Here is a 24427-nt window from a genome sequence, read left to right on the forward strand (position 1 = left end):
GTTGGGGGTGACAACCATCAGGTGCTGGGCGTGGGGGCCTGGACCAGACAATAGGAGAAATCAGAAGCTAGGCGCTGGTGGCTCACACCTGTAATCCTAGCTACTCAGGAGGCTGAGATCTGAGAATTGCAGTTCTAAGCCAGCCCAGGCTGGTCATCTTGGCCATGAAAGGGGCTTACTGGATCCTTTCTGCCGCCTGGTTCTCAGATCAAGAGTGGAGTGGGGAGCCCGAGGGAGGGCAAGAAGAAGGGAAGGGCAGAAGTCCACATTAGCACCTGCACAAGGACCCTAACCCTCGCGCTCTCCCATCAGGGCAAGACCTCTGTGCAGAAAAGCAGCTACGAGCCCCTGTGGAACGAGCAGGTCATCTTCACAGACCTGTTCCCGCCCCTCTGCAAACGCATGAAGGTGCAGATCCGGGACTCTGACAAAGTCAATGATGTGGCCATTGGCACCCACTTCATTGACCTGCGAAAGATTTCCAATGATGGAGACAAAGGTGAGCAGCAGGAGTCCCCGTGTATTAAGGGGTAAAGGACATGAAGAGAAGGTTTAAAAGCCCTTCACACCACCTTCATCGACCCTGATATCAGCCTGATGGGCAGCTCCAGGACCTTAGCCACAGCCCCTTCCTTGACTGAAAGCAAGAATGTCATAGCTCAGGCCTTTCAGAGCTGACAGCTAACTGTGTGAACTCACACCTATGTACTCATCTGCAAAATGAAAATAATAACCATTGTGTGGTAATTGCTCTACGGATGTAAACAGAGTTATAGTACATCTGCTGCATATATGTTATGACAGTATCTGTAACAGTGCCTATAAGAGCAATAATCCTTCCCTCTGGGCCTATGGAGATGAATATACACCGCTCCACCCCCAGGATCAAAGCACTGTGATAAGATGCTGCTCCTGTCCTCCAAGTGCTAGCTAGAGATTCAGGAGAAAGGCACGGTCAAAACATCAAGCAATGGACAGCAAAGGTGACATGCTGTCCCTTTCCCCAGTGCTGTCCAAACACCCACATCAGGCAAAGCCAAATACAAAAACAGAGATCACTGTTTCCAGTGGACAAGGGAGAAGGAATTAAGCCTAACTACTCATAGGTGCAGGGTTTTTTTTTAAGGAGTCAAAGAGGGTTCTAGCGAGGCACTGGTGGCTCACGCCTGTAATCCTAGCTACTCAGGAGACTGAGATCTGAGGATCAGGTTCAAAGCCAGCCTGGGCAGAAAGGTCCATGAGACTCTTATCTCCAATAAACCACTCAGAAAACCTAAGGGATGCTGTGGCTCAGGTAGTAGAGCACTAGCTTTGAGCTGAAGACAGCACCCAAGCCCAGAGTTCAAGGCCCACAACTGACAAAAAAAGAAAAAAAAGAGAGGGTTCTAGAACATAAGGATCATTGCCTATTATGCCCATTATAGTAAATATACTAAAATCCACAGAAATGTACATTTTAAATGGAGTTTTGTTGTATGAAGCATATCTCAAATTTTTAAGTACTATAAATATTTTTAAAGTAGGTAGAATAGGGCAAGGGGCATAACTGGAGCACCTGCCTAGCAAGCACAAGTCCCCGAGTTCAAATCCCAGGACTGGGGTGGGGGAAGTAAAACAGAAAGCAAATACATAGGACTGAATTGGATCTATAGAAGCAGAGTTTTTTGAGTGAGGCCCAACAAATTCCACCTGTGACAGAAATGGCTTATGAGCAGGCCTAGGAAGATCCAGGCAGAGACAGGGAGAGAGGATCCCAAGGAGGACCGAGGGTCCCCCAGGCACGGTACATGCATGGCAGGTGTATATGTCTGCAGTGTCCGCAGAGGGTCTGCAGCCATTCTGAGAAGTCAGGAGCATCTGACTTCCATCAGAATCATTGGTTTCCCCTCCTTTAAGCCCAGGGCCCCTGTTCCCTCACATAGAAAGTAAGGAGACCCAAAAAAGAGCCGAGTGCATGCACAAATGCCCAGCACCCAGCAGAGAGGAAACCTCGGGCTCTGCCATCCAGAGGCGCTATGGAGTGGCGCATCACAGAGATCCCTTCACCCGGAATGAGCCCAGGCCATCACATGGTCCCTCCTGCCTCTCCCCACCCTGCAGGCTTCCTGCCCACCCTGGGCCCTGCCTGGGTGAACATGTACGGCTCCACACGCAACTATACGCTGCTGGATGAGCACCAGGACCTGAATGAAGGCCTGGGAGAAGGAGTGTCCTTCCGCGCCCGCCTCATGCTGGGCCTGGCTGTGGAGATTCTGGACACCTCCAACCCTGAACTCACCAGCTCCACAGAGGTGCAGGTGGAGCAGGCCACGCCTGTCTCAGAGGTGAGACTCAGGGCTGTGCTTTCCCTAGGACTCCTATTCGGTCCTCTTCACACCATGGCAGTGGAGTTCTGAGCTTTTGCCAGGCTAGACCTCCCTAGGAAACAGAGGCCCTAGTCTGACCTTTGTCTTTATCTACTCCCTGCCCATATGCCCCACAGTGGTACCAGCTCCCAAGAGGGTGCCTTACTTCTGCCCTCCTATTAGATATAGCAATACTTGTGGGTTCAGAGCCAGCCCTTCTACTAAGAATACCTAAACTAATGGCCTAGCCCCAAGGCTTGGACAGGACACAACCCCCTGTCCCCTCAGCCATCCCAATAGGAGATCCCAGTCCCCCAAAGGGCCTCTCTGTCCTGCAATGTTAGGCCTGGCCCAGCCCATCAGCCCACTGATGTTTAGGACTGGTTCAAACCACCTTCCCCACAGGGCTGCACAGGGAAGATGGAAGAATTCTTTCTATTTGGAGCCTTCTTAGAAGCCTCCATGATCGACCGGAAAAATGGAGACAAGCCAGTCACCTTTGAGGTGACCATAGGCAAGTACCTGGCTTACGTGGAGGATCTTCACGTGTTGGGGTCCCAGCCTCTAACTGGGCAATGCTGACCTCTTTCCCTGACCTCTGTGTCTGCCTGCATACATTCTTGTCCCCACACACAAAGATGGCTTGATCTGGGACATGGAGAAGAAGAAAGGGAGAGATCTTGGGGAGTAGAGAAAAGGAAGTGGGTGGTGGGATCCAGGCCCTATCCTGGGCTGGGTTTCAGGCTCAGATTTCATCCAGGCTCTCAGTGAGACCTTACAGGGCTTGGGGTGGGGGGAAGGAATGGGACATGGGGACTTTTCTTTCTTCTCCATTCTGACTTGGCCTCAATACTTGGATTGAATAGTAGACAAGGCCCATTGGGGAACAAATCCCTAGGCTCTCTGACATCTCATTCTCTGCCCAGGTAACTATGGGAATGAAGTGGATGGCCTCTCGAGACCCCAGCGGCCTCGGCCCCGGAAGGAGCCCGGGGATGAGGAAGAAGTGGACCTGATCCAGAACTCCAGTGATGATGAGGGTGATGACAGCGGGGACCTGGCCTCGGTGTCCTCCACACCCCCCATGAGACCCCAGATCACTGACAGGTGGGCCGCACCCACATCCCAACCCCCTGTGCCTTGGCCTTCCCCCCTTGCAGGCCCCCAGTCATCGACCTCCCCTGGTCTCCCCTTAGGAACTACTTCCACCTACCCTACCTGGAGTGCAAGCCCTGCATCTACATCAAGAGCTGGTGGCCTGACCAGCGCCGCCGCCTTTACAATGCCAACATCATGGACCGCATCGCTGATAAGCTGGTCAGGGCGGGGCAGGGGCTGTGGGGGCAGGGGCTCCATCTGCAAGCTTGCCTTGTGTAGGGCAGGGGCTGCAGGATGGTCCCAGCGGGACGACCATGCCCAGTCTAAGGATCTACCACAGATTCTGAAGATGTGATTGCTTCCTTGTCATAAATAGGGAATGGCCCTAGAGAAAGGTTCCAGGTCTTTCTTTCCCTTGAGGAATGGAGAGGAAGAGACCAGAGGGGGAGGGCTGTGGCCCAACCCACACTCCCCTCACTCCTGCTTTACAGGAAGAAGGCCTGAATGATGTGCAGGAAATGATCAAAACGGAGAAGTCCTACCCCGAGCGCCGCCTGCGGGGTGTGCTAGAGGAGCTCAGCTGTGGCTGCCAGTGAGAGGAAGGGCAGGGAGAGGGTGGCAGGTGGGGGAAGCTTCCAGGCTGGGGCTGAGGTGCCCGCAAGCTAAGCCCTGTCTCCATTCCCAGCCGCTTCCTCTCCCTCGCCGACAAGGACCAGGGCCACGCATCCCGCACCAGGCTGGACCGGGAGCGCCTCAAGTCCTGCATGAGGGAGCTGGTAAGGGCGTTCTGAGGTCAGAATCTCCTAATCAGTGGCCCGTGACCAATAGTTGAACGCCACTTGGTCTCTTCCCTTCAGGAAAGCATGCGGCAGCAGGCTAAAAGCCTGCGTGCTCAGGTGAAGCGGCACACGGTGCGGGACAAGCTGAGGCTGTGCCAGAATTTCCTGCAGAAGCTGCGCTTCCTGGCGGATGAGGTGGGAGCTCAGGGGCAGGGGCACAGATGGGCGGGCCAGCCCCCAGGGTGGCCTCTCCTGATCTAATGGTGGAGCGGGGGGTGGGGGGTGGGGGGGGGGGGGGGTGGGATAAAGCTGAGGGAGGGGGGATAGGGAGACTTGAGTCTTTCTGGAAGGCTCCTTGTTCCTTATCTAGGCCTGGCCTTTGGCGATCAGATAGACTCAGGGGTCCCACCATGGTGAGGCCAGATCCCCCTGACCTGTGCCCCCTCGGTCCTGCCCCAGCCCCAGCACAGCATCCCAGACGTCTTCATCTGGATGATGAATAACAACAAGCGGATCGCCTATGCCCGGGTGCCTTCCAAAGATTTGCTCTTCTCCATCGTGGAGGAGGAGCTGGGCAAGGACTGTGCCAAGGTCAAGACCCTCTTCCTCAAGGTGCTAGAGCAGCCCTGAGTATGGGGTAGAGTCCTTAACTAGCATGGTGTTTAGAGGATTGGAGCCCACCCTGCCCATCCCCATCACCCCGCCCCCCACCGAACCCCCAGCCCAGCCCAGCTCAGTGGAGGGTCAGGCACAGCTCCAATCTCCATTAGCCCCTTGGCCCTCCCCTTCCCCCCCTGTGGGTGCTGGCAGGTGTCAGGCTCTTGATGACCCCAAGCCTGTCTCCAGCTGCCAGGGAAGCGGGGCTTCGGCTCAGCAGGTTGGACGGTGCAGGCTAAGCTGGAGCTCTACCTGTGGCTGGGCCTCAGTAAGCAGCGAAAGGACTTCCTGTGTGGCCTGCCCTGCGGCTTTGAGGAAGTCAAGGCGGCTCAGGGCCTGGGCCTGCACTCCTTCCCACCCATCAGCCTGGTCTACACCAGTGAGTAAGGCCTCCTGGGTCTGGGCCAGCTGCTCTACTCCCATGCACACCCCAGGAGGGTCTGAGAGGCTCCCTGCTGCCACGCCTCAACCCACTCTTCCCCACAGAGAAGCAGGCCTTCCAGCTCCGAGCCCACATGTACCAGGCCCGCAGCCTCTTTGCTGCTGACAGCAGTGGTCTCTCCGACCCCTTCGCCAGGGTCTTCTTTATCAATCAGAGCCAGTGCACAGAGGTGAGGACATGGCGGCCATAAGTCCGGGATCTCTGGGTTCCCTGTATACGTATTCCCTACCACTCTGGGTTCCCTGTATACATATTCCCTACCACTACCACTTGCTCCCCATTTTCCATCCCATGCCTCAGGTGCTGAATGAGACACTGTGTCCTACTTGGGACCAGATGTTAGTGTTTGACAACCTGGAGCTGTACGGCGAGGCTCACGAATTGCGGGATGACCCTCCCATCATTGTCATTGAAATCTATGACCAGGATGCCATGGTATGGGTGGACATTCGTGCCAAGGACCCCTACAACATCACATCTGCCCTGGCTCCCTGTCCCCTAGCCTGCTAACCTAGAAAGTTCTGCTGGCCACCTGTCCAGATACGCCTGGACCAGTACTAAGAGTCTGGGCTGCTGACCAGGCCTTCCAGGTGCCTCCCACTCCTGCCCACTGTAACCTGAACCTTTCCCGTGCTGTGGGGCTCAGGGGCTTGGGGACTGGGCCAGGATGTCCCCACCTCCTGCACAGGCATATTGTACCCAGCATCTTCAGGACAGGGGCCAACAAGTCCTAATGTCACCAGCCTCTGCCCTAGAGGGCCAGACTTTCCAACCACACCAAGCACTCCTTGTGATAACCACTAAAAGTAGGGAGAGAGGATTGAGGTAAGCCTGCCAAGAGTTAGCCACCAACTTTTCCTACTACAAATTAGTCCAGTTGTTGGGGTGACTAAAAGCTCTAGACTAGAGGAAGGGGGGCTTGCTTTCTTGTTCTGAGTCCTGTTTCTGCATGCATTGCCTGGCCTTGACCAAGAAGTTGGTGGTTTCATTTGCCCCTTAACAGGGAAATCAAACTAGGTTCCAGTGGCTCATGCCTATAATCCTACCTACTTAAGAGGCTGAGATCTGAGGATCACAGTTTGAAGCCAGCCTGGGCAGAAAAGTCCCTATGAGACTCTTATCTCCACTCAAAACCTGAAATGGAGCTGTGGCTCAAAGTGGTAGAGCACTAACCTTGCGCAAAAGAGCTCAGAAACAGTGCCCAGGCCCTGAGTTCAACCAATAATATGAGAGAGACGGGGGTGAGGGGAGGAGAGGGCAGGGAGGTCACAGAATTAACATTTTGGAAAACAGTGGGTTCAAAGCCATCTGAGTTGTTCCTTGTGTTAGGGCAAAGCGGATTTCATGGGTCGGACTTTCGCCAAGCCCTTGGTGAAGATGGCGGACGAAGCGTACTGCCCACCCCGCTTCCCACCCCAGCTGGAATACTATCAGATCTACCGTGGCAATGCCACAGCTGGGGACCTGTTGGCTGCCTTTGAGCTTCTGCAGGTGGGCTTACGGGGAGGGGGCCCTGTGCTTCGGAGCCTCTCCCCACTCCCCCACTGTGGTGAACCCAAAGAGACCTGAACTGGGAGCAAGGTCTCAGGGGCCTGGGGTCCGCTAGCTTTCCTGTCTCCCCAGATCTCATGACAAACAGCTTCCCTCTCTCTGGGCTCCCCAATGTGTGACCTATGATACCCCAATCCCCTAGATTGGACCATCAGGGAAAGCTGACCTACCTCCCATCAATGGCCCAGTGGACATGGACCGAGGGCCCATCATGCCCGTACCTGTGGGCATCCGGCCTGTGCTCAGCAAATACCGTGTGGAGGTAGGTGAGGCCCTGTGGGCATCCCGGGGCCTCTGTGTCCTCTCTCTCTCCCCCTTCCTGTTGCTCTCATTTTCCCTCCACCCCGGCGCCCACCATGTGTGGGGAAATCCTTTGGCTTCCTCAGCCCCACTCCTGCAGGAGACTCAAGCTCCCAGCACTGGCAAGGTCCTGCATTAATCTCACTGAGTGACCGCACTGTGTCCAGTGGGGTTACCCCCAAACCTCTTGTCTGTTCTGGTCACACACACCCCTGTCCCCCTACACCCACCCTCACCCTGAAGTCCTGATCTTAGTCCCTCAGCACTCTCTCCTCTCCTCTCCTGGCACTTCCCCGTGGCTACCCACTACCTGGTCCTTCCCAAGTGGCCCTGCCCGGCCACCCCTGGCTCCCTCCATTGAGTCGCCCTTCTCCCCCACCCTCTCCAAGGTGCTGTTCTGGGGGCTGCGGGATCTGAAGCGAGTCAACCTGGCTCAGGTGGACCGGCCACGGGTGGACATTGAGTGTGCAGGGAAGGGGGTACAGTCATCGCTGATCCACAATTACAAGAAAAACCCCAACTTCAGTACCCTGGTCAAGTGGTTTGAAGTGGTGAGTGCGGGCCCAGGTGGAAGTGGGCAGAGCTGGGTGTGGTGTGCCTTGCTGCTCCCCTGAGGCTCAGGCTGTGTGCCCCATCACCCCCCCAGGACCTCCCAGAGAATGAGCTACTGCACCCACCTTTAAACATCCGCGTGGTGGACTGCAGGGCCTTCGGCCGCTACACGCTGGTGGGCTCTCACGCCGTCAGCTCTCTGCGGCGCTTCATCTACCGGCCCCCAGATCGCTCAGCTCCCAACTGGAACACCACAGGTATGGCTGCACCCACAGCCCAGGCCTGGCTCCCCTCGGTCCCCAAAGGGCTGCGGCTCACAGTTCAGTGCAAGCAGCCACCAGATTCTCTGGGGGCCATCCCTGTGGGATTGTAGGGAGAGGGCAAGAAGGCAGGCTCCTACTTTGCACACCAGAAAGGGTGGTCCAGGGCTGCCCCTTTCTCTGGAGCCAGAGAGGTCAGTGCTGGACAGGCTCGCGAAGGGCTGAGGGCAGACAGCCCCTCCGTTGAGTATGGAGAAGACCTTGGCCTCGCTCTTACCTCCCTGCAGGGCTCTGCTGTTTGCCTCCCTCTCCCTCTCCCGGCGGCTCACTCACCTCTGGCTCATTTTCTCCCTCCTTGCAACGGCCCTGTCCTTTCTCTTCCTTCAGAAAGCTCTAGAATCAGCTTTAGGCTCCCATTCTGCCTGTTTCCCTGACTCTCACTGTGCCTCTGCTCTTCCTCTGTCTGTCTGTCTGCCTGTCTGTCTGTCCAGTCAGGCTTCTCCGGGGCTGCCGTGTGCTGTGCAATGGGGGCCCCTCCTCTCACCCCACAGGGGAGGTTGTGGTGAGCATGGAACCCGAGGTACCTGTTAAGAAGCTGGAGACCATGGTGAAGCTGGATGCGGTAAGGCTGGGGGGTGGGGGGGTTGGACCTGTGCCAGCCGGGAACACACGTGCGTGTGACACATCCCACAAGCCAGGCGCACTCACCCTGCGAGAACAAAGTGTGGTTGTCGTGAGCCAACCCACACTGTGTACACAACTCATACTGACACTCTCTCAAGTGCCTGTGTGCATGTGTGTGTGTGTGTGTCTGTGTGTGCGTGCACAAGAGACAGTGAGAGCACTGACAGTTTGTGTGTGTGTGTGTGTCCACTTCATCTGCCTTGGTGAGGGAGAAAGAATAGAGTGAAGTTGACCACATTTACCAACATCGCTGACCTTTGCTCTCACACCCATTCTGACCTCACTTAGCAACCCTGCCTGCTTATTCAATCACCTCCAGTCTCTAGGTTGAGTTTTGCTTTGTGTGTGTATATGTGTGTGTGTACACGTATACATGCACACACACACATGCGCACACATATGCATGAGAGTACTAAGGCTTGATCTCAGGGCCTGGTGCTTTTTTACTCAAGGCTGGTGCTCTACCGCTTGAGCCTCAACTCCACTTCTGGCTTTTTGGTAGTTAATTGGAGATAACAATCCCATCAACTTTCTTCCTCTTGGCTAGCTTCAAATCTCAATCCTCAGATCTCAGCCTCCTGAGTAGCTAGGATTTACAAGCGTGAGCCACCAGCACCAAGGTACCTCTGGGTTTTAAATGCACAGCTTCCCACCTACAGACTCAGTGTTACCTACCTTTCTCCCTTGTAAAAGTTCTCTGGTGGGCAGCCGGAGCTGAGAACCCCAGCCCTCCATAGCAAGCCTGCAGAAATGGCAGCAGCAGCCTAGAAGCAGACCTTTGTGGGCATCCATCCCTTCGCACCCTGTTGCTCCAACCTTGTCCAAACCCTCCCTGTCCTATCAGTGGCTAACCCTGTCTTGTCTCCTTGGCTCCCCTCTGCAGACTTCAGATGCTGTCATCAAGGTGGATGTGGTGAGTGCAAGAACTGGGCAAAAGCCCTGGGGTGAGAGAACCCTGCCTTGGAGTCACTTAGCAGCCCAGAGACCCCCGCCCCGGGACTTAGTGGTCCTCGGTCCCTGAGTGCCAATACTGCTGTGGCCCAGTGGCTCATGGGGGCAGGTCCTGGAGCTCACAGGGCACTGGCACAAAACAAAGCCCCACCCCTTTGACAGTGGTGGCCCAGGGCTTTCCCAGAGCAGAGGATCAAGTTGATGGGGAGGACTCAAGATTATCCAGGGCTCCAGGGAAGTACAGGGAGTCCCCAGAACTGTAGGCCTGACTAACCCTTAGGCTGAGGAGGAAAAGGAGAAGAAGAAGAAAAAAAAGAAGGGTACCTCAGAAGAGCTGGAGGAGGAGGAGCCAGATGAGAGCATGCTGGACTGGTGGTCCAAGTACTTCTCCTCCATCGACACTATGAAGGAGGTGAGGCCTGGGACAGCCTGGGGCTGAGAAGGAATGGGGTCCCCACTCATAGCCTCCTCTCCAGATCCTTCTCCCTGCCCCTCATCCACAGCTGGCCCCTCCTGGCCTCACACTCGTGAAGTCCCCACTCAAAATTCACTTTATCAGGGCTGGTGGTCCAGCCCGCCTTCCGTGACACTGTGCCAGGTGCTGTGGCAGCTCCAAGATAGGATGCCAGGCCTGTCTCGAGGAGCCTCAATCTACCGGGCAGAATGAATGTGTGGTGTGACCGATGCTTAGGGTACCATGTGATAACAAAGGCACATCAAGGCCCTGGGGAGTGAGGGAAGCCACACTGTCTTTTGGCAGCAACTTCGGCAACAAGAGGCCTCCGGGACTGACTTGGAAGAAAAGGAGGAGATGGACAACACTGAAGGTGGGCCTTGGACCCCTGGCTCTCTCTTTTCCCCTCCCCAGCCCTAGACTGAATTTCCAGGATTAGGTAAAAGCTTAAATCGAGAGCTACTTTTGGCCCTGATCAGTCTGCTCTGACCAGGGTGACAGACAGATGTTTAGAGGCTCAGAATAGCAGAGCTGGAATGGGTCTCCCAGCTCACCCCACTTAGCATCTTCTAAACTCCAAGGAACAATATAAGCAGATATTCTGGAAAGAAGAAAGGGTTCTGTGGGTCAATCAGTTGAAGAAATGCTGGTTTAAACAGGTTCTTTTAGTACAGGACTTCTCAGTGCCTTTCATATGCAAATAAACCTCTCAAAGGACGATACTGTCTACACTGATTCTCCAACTTATTCCACTGTAAAACCCTTTCTCCTAAAGATGCCATCACCACCTACGTCTGGTGTTGCCTGGATATGGTTTGGAAGATGCTAACCTATGGTCATCTTATGAATACCATGGACAAGTAGCATGTGGCTAGATGGGACAGAAAGCAGGCCTCCAGACCCGGCTCCTTCCTGGGCCTGCTCTGCTGAAGGGCAGACAACAATATGCAGCCATTCTCCCAGGCACACCTGCTGTCTTCGGCTCACAGTGCAGTGCATTGAGACTTGGAAGTCTAAAGAGTATTGAACCTTTGTGCTGTGGTCATTTCGGTCCCACTTCCTCCCAAGCTGACTACAGTCTCATTTCTGCTCCCTGTCAACAGGCCTGAAGGGGCCAGTGAAGGGCAAAGAGAAGGCCAGGGCTGCCAAAGAGGAGAAGAAGAAGAGAACCCAGAACTCTGGCCCCAGCCAAGGACCGGAGACCTCTGAGCAGAAGAAACCCAAAATTGATGAGCTTAAGGTGAGGGTGTGGGAAAAGGCGGCCCCGGTGAGATGGGGGGTGGCAGAGGGGGACAGGTGAAAGCAATAGGCATCATGGGAGCCGGTGGTTTGGCTCAGGTGTACCCCAAGGAACTAGAGTCCGAGTTTGACAACTTTGAGGACTGGCTGCACACCTTCAACCTGCTCCGAGGCAAGACAGGGGACGATGAAGACGGCTCCACTGAGGAGGAGCGGATCGTGGGCAGGTTCAAGGTCAGATGAAGAGCACAACCCAGCCTCCTGTTGCCGCCCTCCCTCTCCCCCCCCCCCGTGTTGCCATCTCTTCTGCTCCCCTCCCCCCTGACTCCATCCCACCCACCATTCATTCCCACCACGGACTTGGCAACTAGAGGGTTAGGAACCTGTCTGGGCCTTCAGTGCTCTTCAGAACCCACCTTGCTTTCCCCAGGGTTCCCTCTGCGTGTACAAAGTGCCGCTCCCAGAGGACGTGGCCCGGGAAGCCGGCTATGACCCGACCTACGGCATGTTCCAGGGCATCCCAAGCAATGACCCTATCAACGTGCTAGTTCGAGTCTATGTGGTCCGGGTGAGTCTTCCTTCACACACAACCCACCGGTCCCCCCCCTGGGGGGGGGGGTCTCTGGAAGCAGGCAAAAATCAATAGTACAAGGTAGGGAGGTACCAGGGAGGAGATCTGGCCTGGTTCCCATCTTCCAGAGAAGGAAATCAAGGCCCAGACAGTGATAGCAACTTACTTAGGGACACACAGCAAGGCTCCAGTGCTCTTGTCCCCAGCTTTCAATGCCATGGGCCCCTCAGGGGCAGGATGGGACACTTGGGAGTCTGCTCAGTGCACACCCACCCCACCCCAGGCCACCGACCTACACCCAGCTGACATCAATGGCAAAGCTGACCCATACATCGCCATCCGGCTAGGCAAGACCGACATCCGGGACAAAGAGAACTACATCTCCAAGCAGCTCAACCCGGTGTTTGGGAAGTAAGGCCGTGCTCTCCCTGTCCGGCCTCTCCCCCCCCCCCCCCCCCCCCCCCCCCCGCCAGGTCCAGACCGTGCCCACCCACCCTCCCTTCAAACCCCTCTCACCGGCCAGGTCCTTCGACATCGAGGCCTCTTTTCCCATGGAATCCATGCTGACCGTGGCTGTGTATGACTGGGATCTGGTGGGCACCGACGACCTCATTGGAGAAACCAAGATTGACCTGGAGAACCGCTTCTACAGCAAGCACCGGGCCACCTGCGGCATCGCCCAGACCTACTCCATGTGCGAGGGCGGGGCCGGTGGGCGGGGCATCGGAGGGAGGGGCGGTGGGCGGGGCTGGGTGGGAGGGGCTGGCGGAGGGGCGGGGCACCTGCCAGCATCTTGATTTCAGGACAAGATTCAGGACATGTAACAGTTTCAGGCCCCAGTCATTTCTTCTCCTGACTAGGCTCCGGATACAGCCTTAGCGAGTTAGGACTCTAGATTCCAAGCAAAAAGATGGCCAGAGAATTTCTGGACAGAGAAGGCAGGACAAGGAAAGAAAGGAGGCGGGCAGCAGAGGGGTTGGGTCCTCTGAGGATCTTGGCAAGCATCTGCCACTTACAGGCTATCAGTTCCTTTATGGAAGCTTTTGAGTTTCCAGAAAAGTGGACCCATGGTGGTTTGGGTCAGGCCACACTGTTCGTATATCTCAAAGCAGGACGTTAGACGGTCAGCCTTTAGCAGCCCTGATGTCTTCTGTGAGCCTGGAGTCCAGGGCACCTGTTGCCCTGTTACCTGTTACCACTTGCTACCCTGGGCAACAGCTAATTGTAGAGAAGCTGCTACCTGGGATGGCACAGCCTCAAGTCTGTGACCCCTCATCCAGACATGGCTACAATATCTGGAGGGACCCCATGAAGCCCAGCCAGATCCTGACCCGCCTCTGCAAAGAAGGCAAGGTAGATGGCCCCCACTTCGGACCTCCTGGAAGAGTGAAGGTGGCCAACCGTGTCTTCACTGGGCCCTCAGAGATCGAGGATGAGAATGGTAACTTTCAGAAGCCCCCTCTCCGAAGTCCAGAGGGACCCAGGCTTTCCTCCAGAGGACCTGCAGGCCCAGCGGGGGTTCTCCTTAGCATGGGCCTTATGACCCTCTGCCCCACACCCAGAGCTCCCTCCTGTCTGCCCAGTTGCTGCTCTTTGCCCACTCTCCCACATGCTGCCTTCTCTCCCCACTCCATCCCCATGGGGTAGGAGGTTACCCCATTCTGCAGATGAGCACACTGAGACCCAACAAGTCCCAGGTGAAGGCATCGGGCCAGATCCCTCTGGCTCCAATCCTTTCCCATAAGGCACTTCCCAGAGACCCAGGAGAACTTGTGCCACCACCTCCCAGGACTGAGACAGAGGCGGATTCTCCCCTCCCTGTCACCTCTCACTGCAGGATTCTCTGCTTAGCCTCCCCATGCAGGGGAAACCAAGGGCACAGACCTCTATGGGCCCTGGGCCAACTGACACCTTGGACAAGATACTTTGCCCTCTGTGCCTCAGTCTCCCCAAAAGTAAAATGGAGGTGGGCAGATGAGGGCTTAGGGTTTTGTGCCCATAAAACCAAGCACATGGGAAGCCTATGAGTGCAGCTGATCCAGTATCACCCACAGGACAGAAGAAGCCCACAGAGGAGCACGTGGCTCTGTCCGCCCTGAGGCACTGGGAAGACATTCCCCGAGTGGGCTGCCGCCTGGTGCCGGAACACGTCGAAACCAGGCCACTGCTCAACCCTGATAAACCAGGCATTGAGCAGGTAATGCCTACCAGCCCGGTCAAAGGGCTCATATCAAAGTAGAAATGCTGAGTGCCTGTCTGGCCTGTCTTACCAAAGTCTACTTTATTGGCAAATGTCTGTGCTCGGAGTGAGTTACGTTAGCAAAATGTCTCTCTTGGAAGCTGTGATTGGTTACTAGTGACATCATAGGAATTCCTGGCATCCAAGATGGAGAGTGATGATTTGAGTCCTTGGCAGAGGTAGGCTGGGACAGTGGACCTTCCTGGACAAAGAGAAACTCCTTAGGACATCTATCACACCCCTTTCTTTCTCAGGGCCGCCTGGAGCTATGGGTGGACATGTTTCCCATGGACATGCCAGCCCCTGGGACACCTCTGGACATCTCCCCCAGGAAGCCCAAGAAGTGAGCTGCTAAGGGTCGGAACTATCCCCTTCTACCCTCCCCCATCTGCTCCAGTCCTTCCTTAGAAGGCACATGCCAAGAGGGCCTGGGTCAGCCCTAGTCGCTAGACCCAAGGTGTGGCCAAGCCTTCCGGGGGAAAGCAGACCATGCTTCACCATGAGTTGTGAGGCCTGTTCTGGGTGGGTCCCCATTTGCTGAGGTGGCATCAGCCCTTCCCTCTGCCAGCAGCGATTGAGATGAGCCACACCCTAGCATACCACACACACACACACATCTGCTCTCGCAAAGACCAGTCCATGCATAGACATGATCTTCCACTCCCTTCTATGACCACACACACACACACACACACACACACACACACACACACACTTCCAGAAACACACATGCATACACAAAGCAGAAAAGCTGAGGACCTGCTCTGCATCCACTAAGTTCTGCCAGGCTTTCTTTCAAGAGTAATGACTAAGTCAGTAGTAAGGCATGGCAGGAGGTGGTGGGGAGGAAGGAGGAGCCACACCATCTGCCTTTCCTAAAGGACTCTAGCTTGGCCACTTTTCTGTCAGGGTCCTTCCTCGGGTTTCTCCTGTAGGTGGGAGGAGAGAGTTGCTCCCAGCTCTGGTAACTTCTGTGCTTGGATCCAAGAAGCCATTTTCTTGTTTTCATGCCCGAATATGGCCATCTTGAAAGTCTTGATTTTTTTTAACCAGGGGCCCTTTATTTTTTACCATTTGGCATAGGATGCAGCCAGCTAGTTCTGCCCGAAATACCCAGTAAGTCCATGAGCCTGCTATTTCAGCACCTATCACTAGGGGGCAACCAACCCCAACCTTGGATTGCTGTCCAGTGTCTTGTCTGTTCCTGTAATTTCAGCGAATTACAACCCTTTTTAGTTCCCAGGCCTTTTCAGTGGATGACTCATCCTGCTAATGGCTGAAATGTAACTGTCTCATTTATAATTACAATTAAACCTCAAGGGGAAAACCTTCTTTAAGGACAAGGACCTAAAGGCAATAGAATTCATTAGACTTCTAATACAGGCCACTGGACTTCACTATAGAATTTCCCCTAGTACTAGAGCAGAACTCCTGCCTGGAGACAGACAAGAGGTGCACCTGACACTAAAGCCTGGAGGCAGCCAGTGCTCTCCTCTCTGCTAGCCCCAGCCTTAGCTGCTTTGTCCAGAAGCATACTCGGGTCCTTCCAGCCAGACTGGCTGTCCCCTAAGCCAGAGCATTGTGGGCCTGGGCCTGATAGTCTTGCTCGCCTTAGGTCCAGTGGGTAGACCCCTAATTGTTGTCCTAGCCCCCTACAAACCCGAGTCTCCAAGGCTCCCCTCACTGTTCCATCTCCAGCCCCCTACCTGTCCCAGCCTCAGCATCTGGGACAAGACCCAACCCAATCTGCTGATCCGGGGTTCCTGCCCCATTCAGGTACGAGCTGCGGGTCATCGTATGGAACACAGACGAAGTGGTCCTAGAGGATGACGATTTCTTCACTGGGGAGAAATCCAGTGACATCTTTGTGCGAGGGTGGGTGAAGAGAGAAGGAAGGGGAGGCTGGGTAGGGGAGAGGCCCCCAAGTTGTCGCTGCAGATCTGGAGCATGTATTGTCCAGCAGGTGGCTAAAGGGTCAGCAGGAGGACAAACAGGACACAGATGTCCACTACCACTCCCTCACCGGTGAGGGCAACTTCAACTGGCGCTACCTGTTCCCCTTTGACTACCTGGCGGCAGAGGAGAAGATCGTGATCTCTAAGAAGGAGTCCATGTTCTCCTGGGATGAGACAGAGTACAAGATCCCTGCTCGGCTCACCCTCCAGATCTGGGATGCTGACCACTTCTCCGCTGATGACTTCCTGGGTGCAGAGTGGGGCAGGAGCCAAGGGGGAGCAAAATGGAGGGGCTGGGGGGGTGGGGAAAGGGGAACCCACTCTGTAGGTGAGCTATACCTGCAGGTGTAGACCCTACTTAGTCTTCAGAGTCAGAAATACCAGATGGTGGCCCCCTCCCTGGAGCCGAGGTCCTCAGTGTCATAACTAGGACAACAAGGCTTCCTTAGGGACACTGAGGAGGAGAAAATGCTGTTGGGGTGGGGGTGGGGGGTCAAGAAGACGCTCTAGGGCTGGGAAGGTGGCTCAGTGGTAGAGTGCTTGCCTAGCATGCATGAAGCCCTGGATTGGATTCCCCAGTACAACATATACAGAAAAAGCCAGAAGTAGCACTGTGGCTCAAGTGGTAGAGCGCTAGTCTTGAGCAAAAGAGCCTCAGGGACAGTGCCCAGGCCCTGAGTTCAAGCCCCAGGACTGGCACACCCCCTCCCCCCAAAAAGAAGATGACAACTCTCTAAGGGAAGCAGATTTCCCTGGATCAGATGGTACTTCTGTACCCCCAAATTGCCTTCACCCCAAACTCATATCTTCATATACAAGCTTGTGAGAGACACAGAGCTGTACCAGCATGGAGCTAGTGGGGGTAGTAGACCCCAGGAGAGACACCCTCTTCCCCCCGCCCCTCTCTAGGCTAAGGAAGGGCCTGAGCAAAGCAGGGGAAAAGTGTGCAGGACAGAGGGACTGGAAAGCGCTAGGGCATCTACCCTCAGCCAACCATGTGCCAAGACAGCCAGAGATGCTCCTGCCAGGCTCACACAGCTCTGACGCTCAGCTTGCCACAGGGGCCATCGAGCTGGACCTGAACCGGTTCCCGCGAGGTGCAAAGACAGCCAAGCAGTGCACCATGGAGATGGCCACGGGGGAAGTGGACGTGCCCCTGGTTTCCATCTTCAAGCAGAAGCGCGTCAAAGGCTGGTGGCCCCTCCTGGCCCGCGATGAGAATGACGAGTTTGAGCTCACGGTGGGTGGGTACAACCTTCTGCCTGGGCCCTGCTGGGGTGTTCAGGCTGGCCCTGAGCACCGGATTTGTCTGTGCTTTTCTGCAGGGCAAAGTAGAGGCTGAGCTGCATTTACTGACAGCAGAGGAGGCGGAGAAGAATCCAGTAGGACTGGCCCGAAATGAGCCTGACCCCTTAGAGAAACCCAAGTGAGTGTCCTGCAGGAAAGATGCCCAGACACCCTGCCGCAGGGGAGAAGGGGGCAGAGGGGGAGGGGCTTCTGATCTTCTTCCCAGGCTCCTTTCTTGGGCCACAGCCCCACTGCAGGGGAGCCCCTTCCTTCACTCCTGAGTCTCACCTCCACTCTCTAAGCCAGAGGAGAGGCTGTGTGCATAGGAAGGTGGGCCTTCCCCTGGGCAAGGCCCCACACATAGTGTGTAACAAAAGCCCATCTAGAAGGCTCTGGAGGCGCCTGGATTCCACAGTCAGCCCCAGGTGGACTTTTCCATCAGCCAAGGGGCCTCTCATCACGCCAGGCCCGCTGCCCTCCTGTCCTTTCTCTGTGTTCTCCCTACTCTTCTCGGTGCTCTAGCCGGCCCGATACGAGCTTCATCTGGTTCTTGAATCCTCTCAAGTCTGCCCGCTACTTCCTATGGCACACCTACCGCTGGCTACTCCTCAAACTGCTGCTGCTCCTGCTGCTGCTCCTCCTGCTCGCCCTGTTTCTCTACTCTCTGCCAGGCTACCTGGCCAAGAAGATTCTCGGGGCGTGAGCCCCTCAGCCTCCCAGGTCTGGTATTCTCCCCTGCTGCCTCTGGACCAATGCTGGCCAACCTGGACCACACACATATGTGCACAACAGAAGCACAAGCATGTACACATGCACGTGTGTGCACACATGCACACAGCACAAATCCACGCAAATGTACATGGCAACTTTCCAGCTTTCAGAACCAGACATAGCTATTTGACACATTTACCTTGGCTAGAAAGGTAAGCCACTTACCCAAGGCCATCTAACAAATGAGGATAGAACTAGGACTCTAACCTAGATGCCAAATGGTCGGCCCATGACCCGCACACACAACACTTCCTCTCCCAGCCTCATTCCTCCTAGATTTGAATGGGACTTCATTGGCAGGGGAAGCTGAGATGTGGGTAAGAATAGGAGACATGTCTGGCCAGCGCCTGTCAGCAGGAACAGTTATGCCCTCACATAATCATTACAGTTGAACCAAACATTCAGTGTCCAACCCAGGCCAAGCACCACTGCCCAGCCCCAAATCGCCATGGGCTCTCACCTGGCTATCTCACCAACCCCAGGAAGAACTACCACCACCCATTTTTTTTTTTTGGGTCCAGTCATGGGGCCTGAACTCTGGGCCTGGGCGCTGTCCCTCAGCTCTTCAGCTCAAGGCGAGCGCTCTACCACTTGAGCCACAGCGCCACTTCTGGCTTTTTTCTTTTTGCTTATGTGGTGCTGAGGAATCGAACCCAGGGCCTCAGGCATGCAAGGCAAGTGCTCTACCACTGAGCCACCTTCCCAGCCCCACCACCCATTTTTATTGAATGAAGAAATCGAGGCCCAAAGGCATACTTAGCTTGTCTGCCACAGCTGGGACTTGAAATTGTTGCTTACTTACACTGAGCTCAGCTCTGGGTGCAGGCCACATCCTCCAGGACTCAATTGGGCAGTACATTTGAAAAAGTATGCTCAATGTTTTCATTTTGTATCTTGACACCTTATGGAGCTCTATAGTTTTTGTCACACAAACTACACAGAGTAAAACTTGACAGTCAGTGCTTCTTAGGAAGCCCCGCAGAAGACAGTGGTGAGCACCCTGCTAGTAGGCAGGTTGGTAAAGGCAAAGTATCTTGCTGGAATTGCTCAAATGTTTTTCAGGGCCTGGTGGGGACAAGAAATTTGTGTTTATCAGAAAAGGAAAGCTGGGTACCAGTGGCTCACACCTGTAATCCTAGCTACTCAGGAGGAAGTCAGCCCAGACAGAAAAATCCATGAAAAAGGCCTCCAAGAAAAGGCCTGAAGTGAGGCTGTGGCTCAAGTGGTAGAGTGCTAACCTTGAGCACAAAGAGGCTCAGGAACAGCACCCAAGTTCAAGCTCTATACTTTGCAAGAGGAAAAAAGAGAGGGGAGGAGGAAGGAAAGAAGGAAGGAAGGAAGGAAGGAAGGAAGGAAGGAAGGAAGGAAGGAAGGAAGGAAGATGTTTTTTACCTTGGAGGTAAAAGCAGGAGGATCAAAGTCCAGACCAGCCCTACACAAGAAACATAAGATCCTATCTGAAAAATGACAGAATAAAAGGGCTAGTGGTATGACTCAAGTGGTAGAGAGCCTGCCTAGTAAGTTCAAGGCCCTGAATTCAAACCTCAGTGCTGGGGGAGGACACAAACAAAAGGAAGAAGTTGAGCCCGACTGATCTCCTGAGGACATGGGACAACAGAAGCCTATATCATGAACTGCTAAGTACAGGGCCCACTGACCACTAGAACAGCCTAGTCATCAAGCCCAAGGCCCTGTTTCCAGGTCATAAGCTGCCCATCACTGCATGCACTCAGGTTGAGGCTAGATAGCTGCCCCCTCACCTGCCAAAAGCACCATCTAGGTCTGGGGAGGAGTGTGGCAGCAGAAGGCCCGTGTGAAGGACAGGGCTTTGACAGCAGCAGATCTGATGCACAGATAGAGGTTCTCTACCCAGAATCAGGGCCTTGAAGCTGTGACAGCTGTGACTTAGGACATAGGACAGAGGGCTGGGAGTTGTGTGGGGGCAGCTGTGTCCATTGCCTGAGCAGCCTCTCTCCTCGGCTTCTTTCTCCAGTCGGCCTGACACAGCCTTTGTCTGGTTCCTAAACCCTCTCAAGTCCATCAAGTACCTCATCTGCACCCGGTACAAGTGGCTCATCATCAAGATCGTGCTGGCACTGCTGGCACTGCTCATGTTGGCCCTCTTCCTCTACAGCCTCCCCGGCTACATGGTTAAGAAGCTCATTGGGGCGTGAAGGCCCCTCCCACTAGCACCTCTTCCCAACTCTTTCCCAACTCCCTCAGGAACCCCACACCCATCCTGAGAGCCTTAGGGCTGGGGCCTGCCTTCTACCCGGAGTCTACCCTTCTCCAACCCCTCCACCAATCAATCTGCTGCTTGTCTGGTCCTGCTCCTCCGATTCTCCTGTGGGATGGGGCATATAGGAAAGGGGTGGGGACCTAGAGCTTTGCCCCGTCTTGTTAAGACACCACCCTGCTGAGGAAGCCACCCCAGCCCTCCCCCCTGGGCCTTCCAAGTCTGGTAAATGCATCCATGAAATTAACCAAGGAACATGCCTTTCAGAAGAATGAAAGAGCAAAGCTCATCACCACCCATCTGCAACAATCATTACACCTGGAGAGCAGAGGCAACGCCATCCTTCTTTGCTCTGCAGTGCTAAGCCACTCATGGCCCACCCACGGGCCCTGCAGCTGTGGCTGCAGCTGCGCCTGCCCACCCTCCACTTGTCCCACTTCCTTCCCAGGCAGCACCTGGCCTGTGGGGCAGGTGCACAGCCTGTGGGTTTCCATCCTTCACAGGGCTTTCTCTGCCCAGGGGAGAGCTCACAAGCCTGGAGAAGAGTATTGTGGGTGACCCCTGGGCTCCACCAGCCCTGAAGGCGGTGCCTGTGCCTTCCTGTCTTGTAACCCAGCCAGGAATATGCGCTTGAACTACTGCCCCCTGCTTGTGCCTGCGTTTCTGTTGGCTGATTTTTCTTGAGTGTGATTTTTTTTTCTCTTAATAAAATAAACACTGAGCTGATGGGCCTGCATTGGCCTACTGAAAGATGGGCCTCTGGTGTAGGACGCCGGGTTAGCAGTCACTCTGGGGTGGTACGTCTTTCCCTTGTGGGTAACCTCTCAGGGCCCAGCATTCAAGGTGGCCTCAAGCACAGGGCTACCAGCTCAGATTTCCCACAGGAGATTCCTCCCAGCACAATCCAATGGGCATGCCACAGTGGGCTCCTAAAGCACTGAAAAAGCTCTGCAGGCCTGGGGACAATGTGAAGCCTCACAACCCCCAAAGGCCACATAGCTCCAGTCTCCATCCACAGAAGCCAGTTGTCCCCATGAGCAAGAGGAGAACCAGCCTCAGCCACTGTCACCATCTCAACGCAGGGACAAAGGAAGGGGTAGCGGACCTTGTCTCACTATACTGGCATTGCCTCTTTAAAAGAGATACTGCCTCAGCTGTCAAAAGACTTTAATCAGAACTATACATACAGGTTGATTCTGAAATGTGGATACAGACATCTTGGGAAAATGAGATGTCCCGAGTCCTCGAGAGATATGTAGGCACTGGCTTCTGCACCAGCACCAGCTCAGATTTGCCTCTATTTTGTGGGCATCTGGAACACTTGAGTTGGAGGAATATGCAGTTCCGAGTTTATCTGCAAAAAGAAGTGGTGGAGGTTATATCCTTGCTCCAGATTCTCTTCTTCATGGGCTATGGAGAGTCAAGTGCATATATACTGACTCTCCTCCCAGAACCTTGACAGCTCTGCAAGCATTTCCTCTGCAAAGCCAATGATGTCTTAGGGAGCATGAGGCTGCCTTCCTTCTGAGTCAAGCCAGGACTTCCTGTTTGGTTTCAGCTCCAGCTAGCAATCTCTGGTAGAGTTCCTCATCTCTCCCATCCATTCCCGTAAGCTCCTTCAGCTCTTCATTCATTGCATCCCAGTCCAACCCACCCTCCCCTCACCTCCATCCTCTGTACCTAGAAAGCAGGGCCCATTCAATCCCCAAAACATCTGAATCCTGTCACAGGCCATGGGGCTATCATGGTGCAAAGGATCAACCTTTCTGCCTTCTTGGTGTGGTCTAGGATCTGAGACCACCAAGTGAGAGCCGCAAATCCCCTATGTGTAGACACAAGGTAGGTCTCAGTCACCTCCCATGTGTCTAGTCATGATGCTCCTGGCCAGGGGCCCATTATCATGTGAAGGATGTCACATCAGCCACAGAGAGCACACAGCTGTGATACAAGGATTTTTCTTTTCTCCTCTGGCCAGATACAAATAAGGTCAGAGCACATCTGCCCAGCATGGCTTCCTGTCTCATCTGAGAGCAACCTCCCAATCATGTTGCAGGCTAAGGAAGCTGGGCTGGCAGAGTGGAAGGAGCTCAGGGCTCTGGACACCTCACCAAGTCTCCGAGTTCTGCATCTTCTCCTTTTTGTACAATGGGGAGAACAGTTTCTATCTCTCTCGCAGAATGGTGTTAGGACTGAAGAAAAAGTACATGGAGACCTCTAAACTGGGAAGTTACTTCTGGCTTTGACATTGCTTTTTTTGTTGTTGTTGTTGTCTTTGTTTTTAAGTGATCTCAATAGGGTGGTACTAAAACCATAAGGATCAAAGGCACAACATAGCTGGCCTGAAGGGGACTTGAAGTAAAATTCACTACCTAGCCAGTAATTATCTCCACCAAAGGTGACTTGACCTGGCACATCTTCAAGCTCCCTCTAACTCCTGGGAAGAGGTTCTGTATCCTGTGTCAACCACAGCGCCCCCACCTCCCACCACTGGGGCCTGCCTAGGGAATAGTGAAGCTGTTGCCACGGTGGCCGCAGACTCTGACCCTCGGAGCCCCGCCCTCCACCCACTTGGAAAGGAGATGCTACAGCCTCAGCCTCAGGCCCCGCCCCCTCAGGGCCCCGCCCTCCACCCACTTGGAAAGGAGATGCTACCCTTCAGCCTCAGGCCCCGCCCCCTCAGGGCCCCGCCCTCCACCCACTTGGAAAGGAGATGCTACAGCCTCAGCCTCAGGCCCCGCCCCCTCAGGGCCCCGCCCTCCACCTACTTGGAAAGGAGATGCTACCCTTCAGCCTCAGGCCCCGCCCTCTCAGGGCCCCGCCCTCCACCTACTTGGAAAGGAGATGCTACCCTTCAGCCTCAGGCCCCGCCCTCTCAGGGCCCCGCCCTCCACCCACTTGGAAAGGAGATGGCACCCTTCAGCCTCAGGCCCCGCCCTCTCAGGGCCCCGCCCTCTACCCACTTGGAAAGGAGATGGCACCCTTCAGCCTCAGGCCCCGCCCCCTCAGGGCCCCGCCTCTCCGCTCCCCACCTTGGAGTTCAGATACTGCTGTAGCATTGCCTGAAGGTCTGCGTTCTGCTTCTCCAGATTATTGTTTTCCCTCAGCAGCCTGGTCCTCTCCGTCAGCAAGAGGCTTTAGGCAGGAAAACAGGTTAGAGGTCCACTGACTCCTCCGACTCCTCCGGCCCTATGCCTTATAAGAGGCCAAGACTTCTGTATCTGCCATTGCTGGGGTCCGGAAGCCTCTGGAAGCCCCGCCCTCCACCTAGGCTAGCAGGAACCTGGCAGGTAGGGCTAGAAGGTCAGCTACCTAACATCCTCGTGTTGCCCCACAAAGCAACTTTTCTATTCGGAGGTCAGACTGTAGGATCATCCTCACCCCCCCACCCCCGCCTGGGCCACAATGTCACACTTACTGGTATTTCTCCAAAGCTTCGTAGAGTGCATCCCAGAGGTTCTGCTTGACAGGAGGGATGACTGTGGTCAGAGCCTCCCAATACTGCGAGTCTTTTGAGTCATCTCGGGCTCCTTTCCGCTTTCTCGGTGTTGTAGCCAAGTCCCTGAAGATCAAGAGCACTGGCGCGGTGATTCCCCAGGCCCCTCAAACAGTTACCACACTTCCACCTGCCATGTTACCATTCAGCTATCCAAGATGTTGGCAAATTCTCAGAAAGCACATCTGCTTAATCACCCTTGTTTTGTGCTTTGAACTTCCATCACTTCTGTGAATGACTAGTTGTCCTGCCACTGGTTTCTCTCCATCCCTTCCATGATGCCTTTAAACCAGGAACACCAAGCCGAGTGCCGGTGGCTCACGCCAGAAGCCTAGCTACTCAGGAAACTGAGATCTGAAGATCGCGGTTCAAAGCCAGCCTGGGCAGGAAAGTCCGTTAGACTCTTATCTCCAATAAACCACTAGAAAACTGGAAGTAGTGTGGTGGCTCAAGTGGTAGAGCGATAGCCTTGAGTTGAAAAGCGCAGGGACAGCGCCCAGGCCCAGAGTTTAAGCCCAGAAAGGAAGGGAAGGGGAAGGGAAGGGAAGGGGAGAGGAGGGGAG

The 24427-nt window shown here is 54.8% G+C and overlaps 2 protein-coding genes across 5 annotated transcripts in view; one reads left to right on the forward strand and one right to left on the reverse strand.

Annotated features, from left to right (window-relative positions):
* The window catches only part of Otof (otoferlin), an 86458-nt gene extending 66121 nt beyond the window's left edge, over positions 1-20337 (forward strand). The window contains exons 14-47 of one of the 4 annotated variants that reach the window (XM_013013556.1): positions 313-499; positions 2101-2324; positions 2751-2859; positions 3272-3452; positions 3542-3662; positions 3935-4035; positions 4129-4219; positions 4301-4417; positions 4682-4834; positions 5069-5258; positions 5366-5490; positions 5622-5756; positions 6651-6812; positions 7015-7134; positions 7562-7723; positions 7819-7981; positions 8476-8606; positions 9552-9581; positions 9900-10031; positions 10380-10446; positions 11177-11313; positions 11412-11546; positions 11743-11880; positions 12167-12294; positions 12407-12577; positions 13164-13324; positions 13938-14080; positions 14377-14465; positions 15899-15997; positions 16086-16327; positions 17139-17317; positions 17403-17503; positions 17887-18084; positions 20129-20337. In XM_013013556.1, the coding sequence (XP_012869010.1) occupies positions 313-499; positions 2101-2324; positions 2751-2859; positions 3272-3452; positions 3542-3662; positions 3935-4035; positions 4129-4219; positions 4301-4417; positions 4682-4834; positions 5069-5258; positions 5366-5490; positions 5622-5756; positions 6651-6812; positions 7015-7134; positions 7562-7723; positions 7819-7981; positions 8476-8606; positions 9552-9581; positions 9900-10031; positions 10380-10446; positions 11177-11313; positions 11412-11546; positions 11743-11880; positions 12167-12294; positions 12407-12577; positions 13164-13324; positions 13938-14080; positions 14377-14465; positions 15899-15997; positions 16086-16327; positions 17139-17317; positions 17403-17503; positions 17887-18067 (4605 nt within the window). In that variant the 3' untranslated portion in view covers positions 18068-18084; positions 20129-20337. Of the gene's footprint in view, positions 1-312; positions 500-2100; positions 2325-2750; positions 2860-3271; positions 3453-3541; positions 3663-3934; positions 4036-4128; positions 4220-4300; positions 4418-4681; positions 4835-5068; positions 5259-5365; positions 5491-5621; positions 5757-6650; positions 6813-7014; positions 7135-7561; positions 7724-7818; positions 7982-8475; positions 8607-9551; positions 9582-9899; positions 10032-10379; positions 10447-11176; positions 11314-11411; positions 11547-11742; positions 11881-12166; positions 12295-12406; positions 12578-13163; positions 13325-13937; positions 14081-14376; positions 14466-15898; positions 15998-16085; positions 16328-17138; positions 17318-17402; positions 17504-17886; positions 18090-20128 lie in introns of those variants that run through there. The other 3 variants (XM_013013558.1, XM_013013559.1, XM_013013557.1) reach the window with 3 other exon arrangements.
* Positions 20338-21540: 1203 nt separating this feature from the next.
* The window catches only part of Drc1 (dynein regulatory complex subunit 1), a 38940-nt gene continuing 36053 nt past the window's right edge, over positions 21541-24427 (reverse strand). Inside the window, exons 15-17 of the mRNA XM_013013536.1 lie at positions 23787-23930; positions 23401-23503; positions 21541-21725 (exon numbers count right to left, since the gene is read on the reverse strand). Coding sequence (XP_012868990.1) covers positions 21669-21725; positions 23401-23503; positions 23787-23930 — 304 coding nt within the window. The 3' untranslated portion in view covers positions 21541-21668. The remainder of the gene's footprint in view (positions 21726-23400; positions 23504-23786; positions 23931-24427) is intronic.

Source organism: Dipodomys ordii, unplaced genomic scaffold (genome assembly GCF_000151885.1).
Source record: "Dipodomys ordii isolate 6190 unplaced genomic scaffold, Dord_2.0 Scaffold20, whole genome shotgun sequence".
In the NCBI taxonomy this organism is placed as follows: domain Eukaryota; kingdom Metazoa; phylum Chordata; class Mammalia; order Rodentia; family Heteromyidae; genus Dipodomys; species Dipodomys ordii.